At 44.2% G+C, this 17,089-nt stretch overlaps 1 protein-coding gene across 1 annotated transcript; it reads left to right on the top strand.

The window, feature by feature from the left end:
• Positions 1 to 952: 952 nt before the first annotated feature.
• MSRB2 (methionine sulfoxide reductase B2) lies at positions 953 to 16,364 on the top strand (the record flags this gene model as incomplete). The annotated part of the gene is given in 7 exon segments (XM_084253237.1): positions 953 to 977; positions 7,297 to 7,397; positions 8,104 to 8,151; positions 8,156 to 8,178; positions 14,440 to 14,457; positions 14,459 to 14,585; positions 16,197 to 16,364. Coding segments are annotated over 7 exon segments (510 nt in total).
• Positions 16,365 to 17,089: the final 725 nt, after the last annotated feature.

The raw sequence follows: 17,089 nt of genomic DNA, 5'->3' as shown, positions 1-17,089 counted from the left end.
AACAGCACTCTTTAGCCCCTGTGCCACTGTTAGGGGGGAAAAGGATGTCCCAAAGCTAATTCCATATAGGCTTTGTGGACTCCACCCCCACCCCAGGCCAAAGCCAAAGACACTGGGAACTCCAAATCCCATCACCACCAAAGGGAAGGTGGCTGGGACCTGAGGGTGGGGTTAAGCAGCCAGGTGGATACAAAAGGCAGACACGTGGGCTTTGGAGGATCCCCCATTTTTGGCTCTCCACCAGCTCGCAGCGTCCGGCCAGCTCTGAGAGTGACTTTGGGTTTCCAGGTCGTCGGATCGGGTAGGACGCATTAAAGACTTTATTTCCCTATTTTCTCTCTGAGTTGTACATTTTCCTTATTTCCTTTTCCCTTGTAAATAAACCTTTTATTAACCCTTTTGTGTGTGTCTGTAGTAGAGTATTCATAAAGCGTGTATTTTAAAGTATTTAGAGTATTTTAAAGCGTGCGGGTGAGGACCCACAGCCAGGAACCCGTTTAATATCGGGGTTGCTCTATAACACCACCAGGGAGGCCCACTTTTTAAGTTTGTGTGGATCTCACTTTAGTTTCCCTTTTGACAAAGAGAGAAAGGAGGGATGAAGCTAGAAAATGTGCTCCATCAAGGGCAGCGTCAGGGGTGGGGAGTCTGGCCCCAGGGACTTCTCAGCAGCAGGATGAAGGGGTGTGGTCATGGAAATCACAGTCTCCATCTTATCAACAAGGTGGGTGCTGAGCAGCTTCTGAGGTCCCTTGTCATGCATTGGTCTTCAGCCCTGCCACCCCAGCAGGTGGGTGGGCATTCCCGGCCCCATTTTGTGCTGCTCGCCCTTCCCTGAGCGATCTGGCCATGACCTCTGGGTGGATTCAAAAGGCACCTTCTCAGTTTGGCCTCTGACTGAGTGACCAGCTGGCTCCAACCTTGGGCGGGAAGGCAACCTGCAGGTCGCAAGATGGCGGCCGAGCAGGCTACTCGGGGTTCGCAGACCCACGGCCCCTGACCCCACAGCCTGAACCTCCTTCCAGTCCCCTGTGGGCTCAGCTCACCCGGGGGCGCGACTCTTATCCATGCTCACTGAATTTTCAGAAGTGGTGTTCAATGTATTCTTTAGTTTACCTTTATGATATCTACTTCATTTACATAAAAGGAGTTGATTCTGCTTGCCAATGAGACATGTTTCCTGTTTAAAGATGGATTCATTGATTTAGCTTATCGAGTCATGATTACCAATTTAATGAAGTAAAGAACAGCGAACTCAATTATTTTGCAATGTAGAATAGGGTTCTCTTCCAAATCAGGTGTTTCAACTTTGTGTAGAATTTTAAATTCTTTTCCATTTGGTTTTCAGTGTCTCCCTATAACTAACGCTGGACTCAGTTTCCTTCAGCCAATAAAAGAAAACAGAGTTTGAGGAAAAGGAAAGTGGTTTAATTTGTCCACAAATGAGGACAGCAGCAGACTCATGTCTGAAAGATAACTGTCCTGCTCTTTGGCAGAGTGCGGGGGTATTTATACAAAGGGAAAAATATTGGGAGATGAACTAGAGTCTGCAAAGGGGAGAGGGAAGGGATCCATTAGCCTGGAGACGGGAGGACACTACCTTGCTTTTCATCAAACACCCTCTTCTTTGAAATGCAGGAGGACTTGTTATCTAAACACAAACCTGTCAAACAAGAGGGAAATTGCAAGAAATAGGGGAAAGACAAACTTTTAAACTTGTTAAAGTTTATCTGAGGGACTGGTCATAAAGAAGACAAACCTGTCAGGAATTAGGGGAAATGTAACAGGGTGGTCCCAAGGAAAGGGGGAGGTTCCAGGTTTCCTGCCCTGCCCTAGGGAGGGTGGAGCTGAGCAGGGAGAAGAGGAAGCTGGAGAAGGGACTGAGGAAGGAAGGGAGCAGGATGGACAGCCAGAAGGAAGTCTGGAGGAGGAACACGGAGCTGAGAGACACTTGAAGAAACTGTGCTTGCCTTTTGGTCATGGACTGGTTGAAACAGATGTTGGTGAGAAACCTGTAGGGAGGATAACAATGGCGGGTTTTGTCTTGATTTTGATTTTGCTCTTTTCCTCCCAGACTTGTCTGGTTGTTTCTGATCCTTTTCTGTGTGTCCCCACTGGAAGGGGCTTTAGACTTCTGTCAGGCTTTGTGGCCTTGCTCTGGACCAATCCTGCTTGGATGGATGTTTACCCATGAGGGACGGGTAACTTTGGGTGCTTGATTTAGAAACTATATTCTTTGCCTTTCCTGTATTGTTTCCTAATTGTATTAAAGTTCCTTCCCATTAAAGTCTTATATGTTTTGTGTTGATGCAGTGGATGGCAGAATCTATTTAGAGCAGGCAGGATTGCGGGGTCTGGGGTGCCTCTCTCCCTGCTCCTATAACAGAAAGACAAACTTGTTAAACTTGTTAATGCCTATCTTAGAGACATTTGTGACTGCATCATTTCTAATGCTCCTGGGGTGACGTAGCACCCGCCCTCCAGGGATGGATTTCATGTGCAGCTGCCCCACTATTTTGTCTTTGAATCCGATTCTGTTGGGTGTCCATTGAAGACATTAAGAAACACCTCACTCCTCTGAACATGGACCCAGCGGTTTGGAACTTTTTATCCCTGGAAGTTTTCAAAATGTGGTGTTAAATGAATAAAAGAAGTGGTAAAGTGGAGTGGTACCTGACCCAAAATAACTTACAGTCTGGACCTTCAGGATCTCTTGGTGTCTCTATTTAGCTAACCTGATGACATTTATTGCCTGATGGGCTAGAGCTCTCATCTTTCTCTTTCACAGGACAGTGATTTCAGCACAAAAGTCTCCAGGTTTATGAGATACCATCTTACACCAGTGAGAATGCAACATATTAAAAAAACTAGCAACAGCAAATGTTGGCGAGATTGTGGAGAAAAAGGAACTCTTCTGCACTGTTGGTGGGAGTGCAAACTGGTCCAACCACTATGGAGAGCTGTGTGGAGATTTCTGGACCTACTAAACATAGAGCTTCCATATGATCCAGCAATTCCACTCCTAGGTATTTACCCAAAGGACACAGAAACATCAATTCCAAAGAGCACCTGCACCCCTATGTTTATAGCAGCACTATTTACAATAGCTAAGCTTTGGAAACAGCCCAAATGCCCAAAAATAGATGACTGGATCAAGAAGATGTGGTACATATATACCATGGAATATTACTCAGCATTCAAAAAAGATAAACACATGCAATTTGCAGCAACATGGATGGCGCTGGAAGGGATCATGCTCAGCAAAATAAGCCAGAAAGAAAAAGAAAAATACCGGATGGTCTCAGTCATAGCAGGAATCTAGAAAACTTAAATAAGGGACCAGGAAAATGAATAACTATAAGAAAGTGAAAATCAAAATCAACAAACAACTATGAACCAGAGACACTCTATGGGTGGTGGGGCGTGGGGAGGGGAGGGATTGGGGTCAAAATAAGGGGGTTGCAATTGTATGGGGAATATAAAAATAAAATTTATTAAAAAAAAAAAGTCTCCAGGTTTGCACTTGGTGCTGTCAGAAACAAGCTTGTGAATTCCCAGGAATGAAGTTCTTCAGTAATGTTAAAACTTGACCAGCCACCAATACATAAGTGAAGGTGTGAAACTTACCAGACACACTCTCCTGAGAATATATTCTAAGGAAAGAAATCAAAAAAAGGATAAAGCTATAGGTACAAATTTTTTTTTAAGATTTATTTATTTATTTTTACAAGAACTGGGGTACAGGCCAGATGCGTGGGAGGGTGAGAGGATTCACCCGAGACAGAGCGGGGAACAGAACAGGTAGACTGATGAAATACACTGCTGAGGAGAGCAGCGGGCGGCAGGAGAGATCTGCCGCATCATGTGGGACCCTTGCCAGCTGGCCGGTATCAAACCGGCACTGCAGAGGCTGCAGACAGCTTCACAGCACGGCACTCACCTACCTGCGCCACCAAGGGAGGCCCCTAGGTACAAAGATGATTTTAACAGGACTATTCTTGAGAACAGAAACTGGCTACCACCCAAATATCCATCAGTAAAAGAATGCCAAGGAAACCATAAAAGCTCAAGGAGCAATTAGGCATCTGTGAAAAATGACAGGTAATCTGTGGTGAAGGGCTACACTGTCCACAGTGTTTGGCACATGTTGAACTTGGTAATCTTAAAAAATAACCTGGAGAAGGGCCTCCCCGGTGGCGCAGAGGTTGAGCGCTGGGTTGCGAAGCTGCCCGCGGCCTCTGCAGCGTCGGTTCGATCCCCGGCTGCTCCCCGGCCACCGGAGGAGGGTCCCACATGGCGCGCAGACCTCTCCTGCCGCCCGCTGCTCCCCTCAGCAGTGTACTTCGGTCCTTCTGCCTGCTCTGCTCCCCGCTCTGGCTCTGGTGAATTCTCTCACCCTCCCGCGCTTCTGACTGTACCCAGTGCTTGTATAAATAAATAAATAAATAAATAAATAAATAAATAAATAAATAAATCTTTAAAAAAAAATATCCTGGAGAAAATAATCTTTTGAGTCAAAGAGCTATCTTTCTAGACACACTCTGCTAGGAAACCGTCCTGAGCATAAGACGTAAACAGCCCAGGCACCAGGTGGAAAGGAGGCTGTCTCTGCAGATTAAAGTGACTGTGAATCCTTCTCATCCCACTTCTTAAAAGCTTCTCTAAGATTGAACAGGTATTTATTAAAAAGAGGCTGGCTCACATGTGGCAATTTGCAGTGTTTGACTTTGGTCAGAAAAGTTGTGAAACCAGACGGAGATAACCAGTAAGTGACCATATGACCCAGAGTTGGTTCCCTTAAAGAAGAGAAAATCAAAGCCCACCTCAAGGACCATACAACCAACAGGAGAGAGAGCCTGTGCAAATCACAGATATCCAGAGAAAAATGAACCCAAAGACATCTGAGTTATGGAAGCATAGTTCAAGGGACAACTGTCACTCTCTCGTGCAGTAACAGCCGCTATTTTAAGTATCTAAGAAAGAACACTTTCAATGTATTTAACAGATAAGATTCCTTTAATAAAATGCAAACAGGGGCCTCCGCTGGTGGCACAGTGCTGCGAGGAAGCTGCCCGCAGCCTCTGCAGCGCAGGTTCAATCCGCGGCCGATGGCGAGGGTCCCACATGGCGCGCAGACCTCTCCTGCCGCCCGCTGCTCCCCTCAGCAGTGTCTTTGGTCTGTCTGCCTGTTCTGCTCCCCGCTCTGGCTCTGGCTCTCTCATTCTCCCACACTTCTGACTGTACCCTGTACTTGTATAAATAAATAAATAAAATAAATCTTAAAAAATATGTGCCATTCTCAACAAATGTTGGCGAAGGTGTGGAGAAAAAGGAACTGTCCTGCACTGTTGGTGGGAGTGCAAACTGGTCCAACCACTATGGAGAGCTGTGTGGAGATTTCTGGACCTACTAAACATAGAGCTTCCATATGATCCAGCAATTCCACTCCTAGGTATTTACCCAAAGGACACAGAAACATCAATTCCAAAGAACACCTGCACCCCTATGTTTATAGCAGCACTGTTTACAATAGCTAAGCTTTGGAAACAGCCCAAATGCCCAAAACTAGATGACTGGATCAAGAAGATGTGGTACATATACACCATGGAATATTACTCAGCATTCAAAAAAGATAAACACATGCAGTTTGCAGCAACATGGATGGAGCTGGAAGGGATCATGCTCAGCGAAATAAGCCAGAAAGAAAAAGAAAAATACCGGATGGTCTCAGTCATAGCAGGAATCTAGAAAACTTAATAAGTGACCAGGAAATGAATAATTATAAGAAAGTGAAAATCAAAATCAACAAAAACTATGAACCAGAGGGGGTGGGGGCGGGGAGGGGAGGGATTGGGGTCAAAATAAGGGGGTTGCAATTGTATGGGGAATATAAAAATAAAAAAATTATTAATTAAAAAAATATATAAAAAATAAAAAAATAAATAAAATGCAAACAGCCATGAGTAATCTATGTGTATTACTGAAAACAGCATATTTTTTTTTTAATAGAGGCATGTTTTATTTATTTATTTGTTTGTTTTTGTTTTTTTATACATGCACTGGGTACAGTCAGAAGCGCGGGAGGGCGAGAGAATTCACCAGAGCCAGAGAGGGGAGCAGAGCAGGCAGAAGGACCGGAGTACACTGCTGAGGGGAGCAGCGGGCGGCAGGAGAGGTCTGCGCGCCATGTGGGACCCCCCTCCGGTGTCCGGGGAGCAGCCGGGGATCGAACCGGCGCCGCAGAGGCCGCGGGCAGCTTCGCAACCCAGCGCTCAACCGCTGCGCCACCGGGGAGGCCCTGAAAACAGCATATTGTGTGGCATTACGAACTGGTGAGGAAGATGGTAGTCTTTTCTTGCTGAAAGATTATTTAGGACTTTTTTGTTGTAAACAAAAATGAATGTCAAATATGATTTTCTGATGTGTTTGATATATGGGTGGTGACATCAACAGTGTTAAATATTTCACCTTCAATGCTGTGGACAGGATATGAAACCCCTGGGGCCTCTTTTCTTCTCATTTGTAAATGGAAGAGTTGAACAGATTGTAAGACCCTTTCAAGTTCTTAATGTTGAATGATGAAAACATCTGCATATGCATTAAGTTTCCCAGCTCCCCTTTAGCTTAACAGTATTGTTCTAGTCACTTTGCTTACATTCACTGGAATAAAACTAGTAAGATGGAGACCAAAGGAAATAGAAAAAAAGGCAGACAAAATGTCGACCAAAACCATGAAGCCGAGATTATAGCAGGTCTCAGTTTCCCCCTTAGGACTGTATGTTATAGGAGTCTCTTCTTTTTTTTCACACAAGAATTTTTAATAAGACCTCCCTTGACAAACAAAATCAGAGATATCTTTTATAAACCAGCAAGGGAGAGGAGTTTAATAACCCGCCAGCTCAGCGATCTTTTCTCTGCAATCACTCAGCTACTCCCAGCTGTCTCCTGACAGGAACTACTCCTTTGAAAGTAGAATTGGGAGAGAGGATCAATTTCTACCCTTAGGTACCTGAGGAGAATTTATTCTGCGTTGTTTCATTTTTCAGCTACTTCTTTAGCTTCTATGCCCCAGGGGGGACTGGAAAACTGCCTCTCTACTTATTACTCATTTCTTTTTAATATAATGAGTCAATTAAAGCATTTTGTACCAGAACTTTATTGTCCCTGTGAAGAAGGAAGGAAGGGAAAGAGAGGCAGGGAATGACTTATTCTATTGGGGTTAGCATACCCTAGGAGGAAAATTAAGGAAGAAAAGGCCATGTGCCTTTAAAAAAAAAATTCTATTTAACAATACAGGGTCTATTACAAAGCATGAACCAACTCTCCCCAAGAGTGAATGGCAAAAGAAGCTAACTCCAGAGCAATTCTATGTCACCAGAGAAAAAGGAACTGAACAGGTGAGTGATACTCATTTACCATTTTCTGATTAGGTGTTTTGGGGTGTGTGGGGTGGGGGCATTGGAACAGATCTGACTACAAAACCTAATTCTTGGTTGGCAACTCTGCAAATCTGGTCCCTCCCTTGTCTGCTCTGGACATCAGCACCATCCAGTTATAGAAGCCTGTAGCCCTCCCCTGCACAGATCCCGCTCTGCCCTCCATCCCTCACCTGTTCTGACTACAGGCTAATAAGTGTCTGTATACCCCACCACGTGGAGTATATTATATTAAAACTACAGACCCACCTCACTGAGCTGTGCTTTGTCTATATTTACACTCTACCTTTAATTGGAGATTTCAAAGTTTCAGACAGTGAACTTGATTCCTGCTGTATTAACTCTTGAATTGGAGAACAAAATCTTACGCAATCCAGAGGACTATTCTCTGGCCTTTTTCTCAGACTTTGATGTTCTTGAATAAAAGGTGCTATGTAAATACGAAGCACAATTAAAGTCATCATTTGAATATTCGGCACAATAAGCACTGGGTTGTGAATTAGCCCACGTGCTGCTTCATTGGGTGTGCTGTAATTTCTCTCATTTGCACTTTGTCAAATTTGTACAAAAATTATTTTATTAAGGTGCTTAATATTGGGTTTAAAACTGCCGGATCATCTCCAGCCGATGTGAGAAACCTAAACATGATGTGTCTCATTTCTTTTAGCCTTTCAGTGGGATATACCTGGATAACAAGGAATCAGGAATGTATCACTGTATGCTGTGACAGCCTGCTGTTCGGGTGAGGTGAGGCATCAGGAGGCACTGAAGAACAAGATAACTCCAGGTTCATAAACTCCATCTTATATGAGACCTTGGATAAATGCATACTCTTATTATTTTTAATTGCACTTCTCATTTGACATTGCTGCTATAAGGAGAGCTTTTCATTATAAGATATTTGCCTGTCTTGCTGTTTCTGGCATTCAGAGAAGGTAACAAGACTTTTTAGCCTTTATTCTTCTTTTCTATATCCCTGAGAAATAGGGATTTTTCCTGGGGAAGTTTTTAAAGAAATCTAAACTGTAATAGTATGTGGTTGGCCATGTGATTAAAGCTCTCTCCCAGAGAAAATGGGTTTATAACTTAATTTAGGCAATGTAGAATTTTATGAGGATAGATTGCCCACGATGCCTGACAGTAGTGAATACCATGCCCTTTTCTATGCAGCTATAAGTAAATTTAATTGTCTCTTGATTTCAAAGCCCTTTTAAGTCAATCAGGATCTGAAATCTCTCAACAAAACCTTTTTTGTTTAGACATGCAGCAAACAGTCTTTAAAAAGTAGATTTGATGAAGGAAGAAAAGCATCTTTGAAGTCCTGTTTTCCAGAACTTCAAAGATGTTTTCGTTTCTTTTGAATCAACCCTAAATGAGTTTAGAATAAAATACAAGTCAGCTCAGCTCAGTGAATCTTCTGTTAGGGCAGCGCCTTATTATGTCCTTTGGGCTATGAGCAGGTCTGGCTTTCCTGGCTGCTAATGTGGACCGAACTTGGAAGCCAGAGCCCACATGCAAGGATGAGGAACAATTAGGATTGATTTTCCTCCATATTCAGGGAAGGTCAGGCCTTTGCCTGATCCCTTCACTCACTGGCTCATGAAGAGATATCCACGATGGCAGCCAGCCCAACAATGCCTGGTGTAGCGGCAGGAATGACACAGTGCAGGTTTTCTGATCCAGCAGACTGGGTAAAGGAGGAGTCAGAGTCCTCAGTGGCTTTTGCAGGTCTTTTATTTAGACTTACCAGGCACATGGCAGGCAGGGGTGCTGGGGGGCCGGGAGGCCTGCCAGCCTCACTCTATCTGGGTTCTCTCTGGTATTCTCTCTGCTTCTCTTCTTCTCTCAGCTTCTGTTCATTCTTGGCTTCTGCTGGTGTCCCCATGACGCCGCCCCTATAAACTCAGTCTCTCAGCCCAGGTGTACCCACTTCAGGTGCCCGCCATCAGGCATGCATTCAGGACCATAGGTTTCCTCATCCATCCTAATGGCGGGAGGGCAGAAAAACCTGATACTTTTTCCTTACCCTACACCTGGAAAAACTGGGAGAAATGGTTTATTTGGCCACAGTAAAATGTGGGACTCAAATTTCTGAGACATTAGTTCTTCCTTCACTTCTGATTCTGCTAAAGAGGAGGAGGAGGAGAATTGAGGCACAACCTGTATGCAGCCCAAGAACCAGGTTGTACAATTGTGAAGGACTGCCATGTGCAGAAACCAGACAGAAGTTCTTTCTGTCACTGGACTGCAAAGACAAAACATGATAAGTCAGTCTTGTAGGAGCACTCACCTACATCTATTATATTCTTAATATTTGTATTTTATTGGTGTCCCAGTGTCTGCGCTAGTAATGATGAGCCCTTCTGCCTATACAGTGCCCACCATACCCCCATGGCCAGTATGCAGGTGCATTCATGAAATCAGAGAATGGTGGAGCAGGAAGGAGTCTGAGAGACTGGAGCAGAAAGTTCTTCCTAGTAGAACTTCCTGTAAATGTAAATGTTCTGTATTTGTTCAACCCAGTATGGTAGCCACTAATCTCATGTGGCTATTGAGCACACCAAATGTGATTAAAAGTTGAATTTTTAATTTTAATTAATTTAAACTTCATGCTACTGTGTTAGCACAATGCTAGTTCAAATTAAAGATACTATGTGACTAACCCCAGGGCCTAGAGGCAGTAAAGCAACCAAGACTAATTGGAAAACCAGCTGATTCTCTCCAAAATCCCATTTTACCCCGTGGCCAGTTTATCGAAATGTCAATTCACTAACCTTATTTGTTTCTTTTCTCATCACTTAGTCTTAGTTGACATGTTTCCATTTTCTTAAACTCTTTTTGGGCTTCTTCCTATTATGTTTTCCCACTGCAGCAGCAGCTACTAAGCAAAAAGAATGTGTTCACAAGATTCTTTTCTATTCTAGAACGTATTCTTCTTAAACATTTATTTGTTTTTAGGACAGAGCAGTCAAGTGGTTAACGTTGCTTGGATGTGCATCCTGGCTCCACTGCTGTGTAGCCGGGGCAAGATTCTTAGTCTCTTTGCTCTGATATCTTTGCCTATAAAATGAGCATGACAGCAGCACTGAATTCATAAACTTGTTATGCGAACATTGTTATGAGTTAATACTTATAAAAGTATCAGAGTGATACCTGACAAGCACTCACGTTGTATGTTAGTGTTGATAGAGCCCTAGAGGGAGATCCTGAGGGCTCTATACCTGCATGTATGTTGATAATGAGGAGTTCTTAAGAATATAGTCTAATTAATGAGAGTTCATACATGAAGACTATATTCCTGACCCAGCTTCCCATTAAAGAGGATAGTCTCAGGAATATATATTTGTTGGTCCTTATTTTCCCTCTGTCTGTCTCTTTCCAGTGTCCGGCCTAATAATAGGGAGGCAGGTAGAGAAAAAGAGAAACATCCCTTCAAATTTGTGCATAGAGTCAAAAGGAAATGAAAAGTCAGTCACCCAAAATGGAACAGTTATAGAGCCAACTAGATGTGGGGCCACTGCTCCCTGGCAGCTTCTTCCTGCCTGCTGCCTTGCTTCCAGGGCCTGCCAATATGGTGCATATTCTGGGAGAGCTGCTGACTCTACGTCAGAGACCGCTAACCTTGGGTTTCTGAACCAGACCTCAAACCTAGGCCAAGAACACTCTGAAGACATTGTCACTCCCCTGGGGATCTCAGACTGTCACTTCCTTAGCCTCAGAATTGTGTAACATTACCCCCCTCACCTGGCTCCTCTGTATGCCACCTTCTTCCTCCGTCCCCATTTGCCAATTCTGGAAGTGTTTATTAAAATCTATTGTGGGGGCCTCCCTTGTGGCGCAAGGGGTTAAGCAACGCACCATGAAGCAATCCGCAGCCTCTGCAGCACAAGTTCAATCCCTGGCCAGCTAGGGAGAAACCCACATGGCGCGGAAGACTGCTCCTGTCTCGCCCGCTGCTTCCCTCAGCAGTGTATTTCAGTCAGTCTGCCTGTTCTGTTCCCCACTCTGTCTCTGGTGAATCCTCTCACCCCCTGCATCTCTGGCCTGTACCCCAGCTCTTGTATGCATAAATAAATAAATCTTTTTTAAAAATCTATTGTGGAATCACATATTTCATGGTCATAAAGCTTAGAATGGAAGGAAATTAGTTCACTTTTTAGATAACATCCTGATAGCCTACATGTTACAAGTAGCTTGGTAACATTGTTTGAAATTCTGTGTGTGTGCTGACTCCTAGTATTTCAAGGAGATGGAAGTTCTTCCAAGGTATTATGGGGGCCAGTCATCACTGAATGCCTCTACTGTTGGTTTTGGGGCTGTGGAATTTCCAGAAACTGTTGTAGAAATAAATTCTAGCCTTTTACCCAGGCAGAGGAAGAACAAGCAGTACTTCAGGAAAGGTGAGGTCAGGAGAAACTTTATTACTCATGTATGAGGTCCCAGACCTGGGTAGGCCTGTAAGTTCTGAGCACCGGTTTAAAGACCAAGTGTTCCTTTTATACACAACTGTGTCCATAACTGTTACATTGATAACATCATTTTTCAGCAGACACAACCATTTGTGGTAAAGTACCCAGACAAGGGGGCAACACAAGGAGGGAAAGATGCAGGCATTCGGGGATGGCCTTGGAGAGAGAAACCAGCTGGTCAGCTGCCCGACCTTGTAGATAAGAGTGTTGAGGCCCTGGCCATGAATCTTGAAAGGGAAGGAGCTGTAAGTAAACAAACTTGTTGATTATGCCTGCATTGGAGTGTTCATTGCACCTGGGCTGGAAGTTCTGCTGGAATCTTTATTATATTCATTTGCTCAATAATATATTTTCGTTTCAAAACAAAGGTGAAAAAAGCAAATAAATACATTAACAAACTAAACAAAGAAATCACCTCCAAGTATATGCTAGAAGAGATGGTCCAGAATGGTTTTAATTTTTCAAGGATGGGCCTTAACTGCTAATCATTTAAATATGTATATTGGATTTACTAATTGGCCTTAATATCTAGATTCCCAGTCTTAAATTATGTATCACGGGCTTCTCACATTACCTGGAAAAATCTCTGGATTCTGTTAATTGCATCAATAAAGGTTTATTATTTCCCATAATATCTTTTATTTATTTATTTTTTAAAGACTTATTTTATTTATACAAGAGTCAAGGTACAGTCCAGATGCACGGGAGGGTGAGAGGATTCACCAGAGACAGAGTGGGGAACAGAACAGGCAGACTGACGAAATACACTGCTGAGGGGAGCAGCCGGCAAGACAGGAGAGGTCTGCTTGCCATGTGGGTTGCTCCGAGGCTGGTGGATCAAACCGGCACTGCAGAGGCTGTGGACAGCTTCACAGCGCTGTGCTCAACTGCCTGCACCACCAGTGAGGCCACCCCCATAAAATCTTTTAAATGAATTTTTATTAATCTTAAAATGACTATTTTCATAATTCTCCATCAAAATTCCTTTAATGATCACTAGTTTATATATAATGTTGAGGATTTAAAGGCTATGATTACAGATACTTAAGAAGTTTTGCCCTAGGCCAGACCAGTTCAAATGAGTATTTTTGAAACCATATAAAAGGATTTCAAAGCACCAAAACTGAATGTGAAGACTCTTATAATTGGACTCATGACTCCTCATATTTCATGGAAAAATCAGTAATAATTAAATAAAAAAATAAGTACTAAAGTATGTACCATTTGTTCAACATTATGTTGATACACTATATAGATTGAAAGCATCTAAATTAATCCTTTCAACCATCCTGTGATGTAATAATTCCATTACCATTTTATAAATTAGAAAATTGGGGCTTTAAAATATTCAATAATTTGCCAAGTTCACCTAGATGTAACATACTGAGCCTTGACTCACACCCATGTCTTTCAGAAGTTGAGGCCCTTACTCCTAAAAGTTGGACCTTTGATTTTCAAAGCATGGTCTCGGGTCTTTACATGGTTCTTCTTTTTTAAATAGCATATCTCAGAAACCACATCCTTTTCTGGTACTTAAGCCAAAACTACATCATAGCAGAGTGTATGCAGAAGCACATAGAAGATTCGATTGTCTAAAGAAGAAATGAATTGTAAATCTGTAGTTCTCTCTTTTCCTCAGATAGACAGCCATCTCCCCACTATTTAAAATTTAAAAACCTCTTTTCCTGCTGCCATTTAAGGGGCCTCCTCTTTCAAAGCACTTAGAGAGTGGGTCTTAGGTGAGTAGATCTGCTTGCTGCCTTCCTCCAGCTCCACCTCCTCCAGCTCCACAGCCTTCAGCATCCCTCCTCCTTTTGGGTGTCCCCCAAAAGGTGAGTCTTCACTCAGGATGCTTCCTCATCAACACTAATTACAGCCAGCATTCAAGAGCACTTACCATGTGCTCCACAGAGTATCTCCTTAAGTCCCCCAAATATCTCCATAAAGTAGATATTATTCCCATGTTACAGATGAGAAGTATCTGGGAGAGGCCACACAGCTTGCCTGACTCCACGACAAGGAAGTCCTGGCGGCAGCTGTGAATCCCTGCAGGCCGCCATGCTCCTGTCTCAGGTGGTCTCAGGTGGTCCACAGTGGTCCACCCAAAATGGCCGCTTCATCAGCTCTCCTGTTCCTGGGATGTGCCATCCTTGGTGCCCCCTTTGACTGCTTTTTCATTTCGTGTTTCCCCTTCTCTACAGTTAGAGCACATGGGTTTGATTAGAGCTTCCTGAAGGGCCACATAGTTCACAAAGCTGCCAGTGTATTTAGGTCCTCCTCAGACATTGCAGGAGAAGCCGTTAGCATCAAAGGCACAAGCAATCCTTTCACTGTGATGAGGCCATGTCTCTCACAGTGACGGTGCAGCGGGCAAAATTCCTAGGGACCCACTGATTCAAGTAACTGGCCTTGGGATCTGGCAGGAGAGAGAGGAAGTCGGGTCCTGCTCAGTAGGAGAATGAGTGTGGCCTGACATGCCGCTGGAACGTTAATAAGAGTCTCTATAGCAACTGCACGTGTCAATGTCTTTCCAGTTCTGAGGAGAAGCACTGCCGGCTCTGGATGGCCTTCATTTTCTGAGGCTCAGGGTACATCTGGCTCTGACGAGAGTAACATGGGGATCCTGAAGCAAGTGGACACCTCCCTGGGATTAGTGTTCACTGAGGTGGTCTGCAAGCAGGTGGGTGTTCGTTGTACCTGCTGTTTTCCCTGACACTGCCCCGGTGCACGGGCATTCTCATGTCCTGTTATTCCCTTGGGGACTGTTGTCCCTGAAACACATCGGGGTCCACTTGGGCTGCCTTTGCTCCCTCTTTCCCATCATCCTGGACTCTGCAGGTAAGTCCTTCCTGCCCCACTCACTGAGTAGTTTTTCCTGGTTCTCACTTCCAGAGATGAGAGCAGAAGGAGGCTCCAGAAGAAGGTTTGAACAGGGACAGGCAGCATCTCTTGCCTCCATCCCCTTCTGCAGCGTGTGGCCCAGACAGAGCCACACTGCGGTGACATCAGCACATTCTTCCCTCTGTGAGCCTGGCAGAGAGAGTGGATTCATTCCAGGCAGCACATTCCTTTTGATATCCTTGGGTACTCAGTGTCCTCGCTTTGTGACACACGAGAGGTGAGCAGATAAACAGCACAGTGTTATCTTCAGGAAAAAACACTAATAATACACTGGCTAATGCATTATTGAGAACTTACCCAGGAATTGTGTTCATGCTTTACATGCATCTTATCCATTATTACAACTCTGTTAAATAGTAGGTATAATTATGATCCCCATTTTATAGATAAGCCAGTCAAGGTCTACATTAAATAACTTATAGTCTCACTGATAAAGTTGAGCTACTTATCACTAATGTACTCTGCATTTTTTTATTCCTTTTTTTTTTAGTTTTTTGATTGAGATAACATTGGTTTACATCGTATTTTGGAAGCACAGGATCTCCCCTTCTGGCGATGTTATCACAACTCTCCCATGAACCAGAGCACCCATGATCCACCACCGTAATCCACTGTGCTTGTTCCTTCTCCTTCCCCTCACGTCTGCATGTGTCAGTTCCATAGTGGACTTTCTATGGCTAGATTTTTTTTTTTGAAGATTTATTTTTATTTATTTATTTATTTATACAAGCACTGGGTACAGTCAGAAGCGCGGGAGGGTGAGAGGATTCACCAGAGCCAGAGCGGGGAGCAGAGCAGGCAGAAGGACCGAAGTACACTGCTGAGGGGAGCAGTGGGCGGCAGGAGAGGTCTGCGCACCATGTGGGACCCTCCTCTGGGGGCCGGGGAGCAGCCGGGGATCGAACTGGTGCTGCAGAGGCTGTGGGCAGCTTCGCAACCCAGCGCTCAACCGCTGCGCCACCGGGGAGGCCCTCTATGGCTAGTTTTTTAGTTTGGCTTTATCTGCCCCTTTGTCCGGTTTCTCTATATTCCATATAGAAGTGATAAGCATCTGGTATTTGTCTCTCTTCCTGACATATTTCATTTAGTATAATCCCTTCTAGCTCCAGCCATGTTGCCACAAATGGCAGGAGTTCATCCTTTTTGATCACTGAGCAGTATTCCTTTGTGTATATATACACCGCATCTTCTTGAGCCACTCCTCTGTTTCTGCACTCCCACATTCATTGGGGTAGAATTTCCACCACCAGATGACAGACACTGGAGTGGGGGGGGCGTGGAGGACAGGAAGATGGGTAGGGGATGTGTGCCCTGTTGGGTTCACCTATCTGGTTTCACACAAAAATCTTTGGCTCAGTTGAGAAATGACCCTGGCTTCTCTCTTTTGCAGTGTGACGCCCACCTTGGCCACATGTTTCCTGGTGGACCTGGACCTGCTGGTCAGAGGTTTTGCATCAACAGTGTGGCACTGAACTTCAAGCCAAGGAAAAGCCGACTCTGTCCTTTCCCTTGCTACTTCCTCATTTACACCCTCAGTTTTCATAACTCACAGGAATGACCTGTTTTATTTGCTGTCAAAGGAGTTTAAGTTTGCAGCTGGCACCAGGCAAGTCACAATTTCCCTAATTTATTTATCTGGAATCAACCTTGGTCTAGGAGTGATTGTAGAATTTCACAAAATGACAGAGCCATTTCCATCAAATAGACTTGTGCAGGCATTGCTTGGGTCCAGAAGGCATCACTGTTGGGACATTAGGAGGTGATGGATTATAAACCAAAAATCCCTACGAAACTACCCTGAACTTCCATTGCAAGTTAAGTCCTTTGTAGATAATATAGCTAAGGGATCAAATGGAAAGAGGAAAGAAAGCAGATTAAAGACATCAGCCGTACCAGCACTGAGAATGGTACCCGGGAGAAGGATGTGGACGAGCTGTGCTTTGGGAGGCAGCTAGGATGATCAACAGGATGTATGATTTTTTCCCCTAAAATTAAATTTTTTTATTTTTAAATTTTTTTAAAGATTTATTTATTTATTTGTTTGTTTATTTATTTATTTATTTATGCAAGCACTGGGTACAGTCAGAAGCGCGGGAGGGTGAGAGAATTCACCAGAGCCAGAGCGGAGAGCAGAGCAGGCAGAAGGACCGAAGTACACTGCTGAGGGGAGCAGCGGGCGGCAGGAGAGGTCTGTGCACCATGTGGGACCCTCCTCCGGGGACCGGGGAGCAGCCATGGATCAAACAGGCACTGCAGAGGCTGCGGGCAGCTTCTCAACCCAGC

The sequence above is a fragment of the Talpa europaea genome (genome assembly GCF_964194135.1).
Source record: "Talpa europaea genome assembly, chromosome: 14".
Classification (NCBI taxonomy): Eukaryota; Metazoa; Chordata; class Mammalia; order Eulipotyphla; family Talpidae; genus Talpa; species Talpa europaea.
The sequence above is the reverse complement of the archived record's forward strand: the minus strand, read 5'-3'. Positions and strand labels throughout refer to the sequence as shown.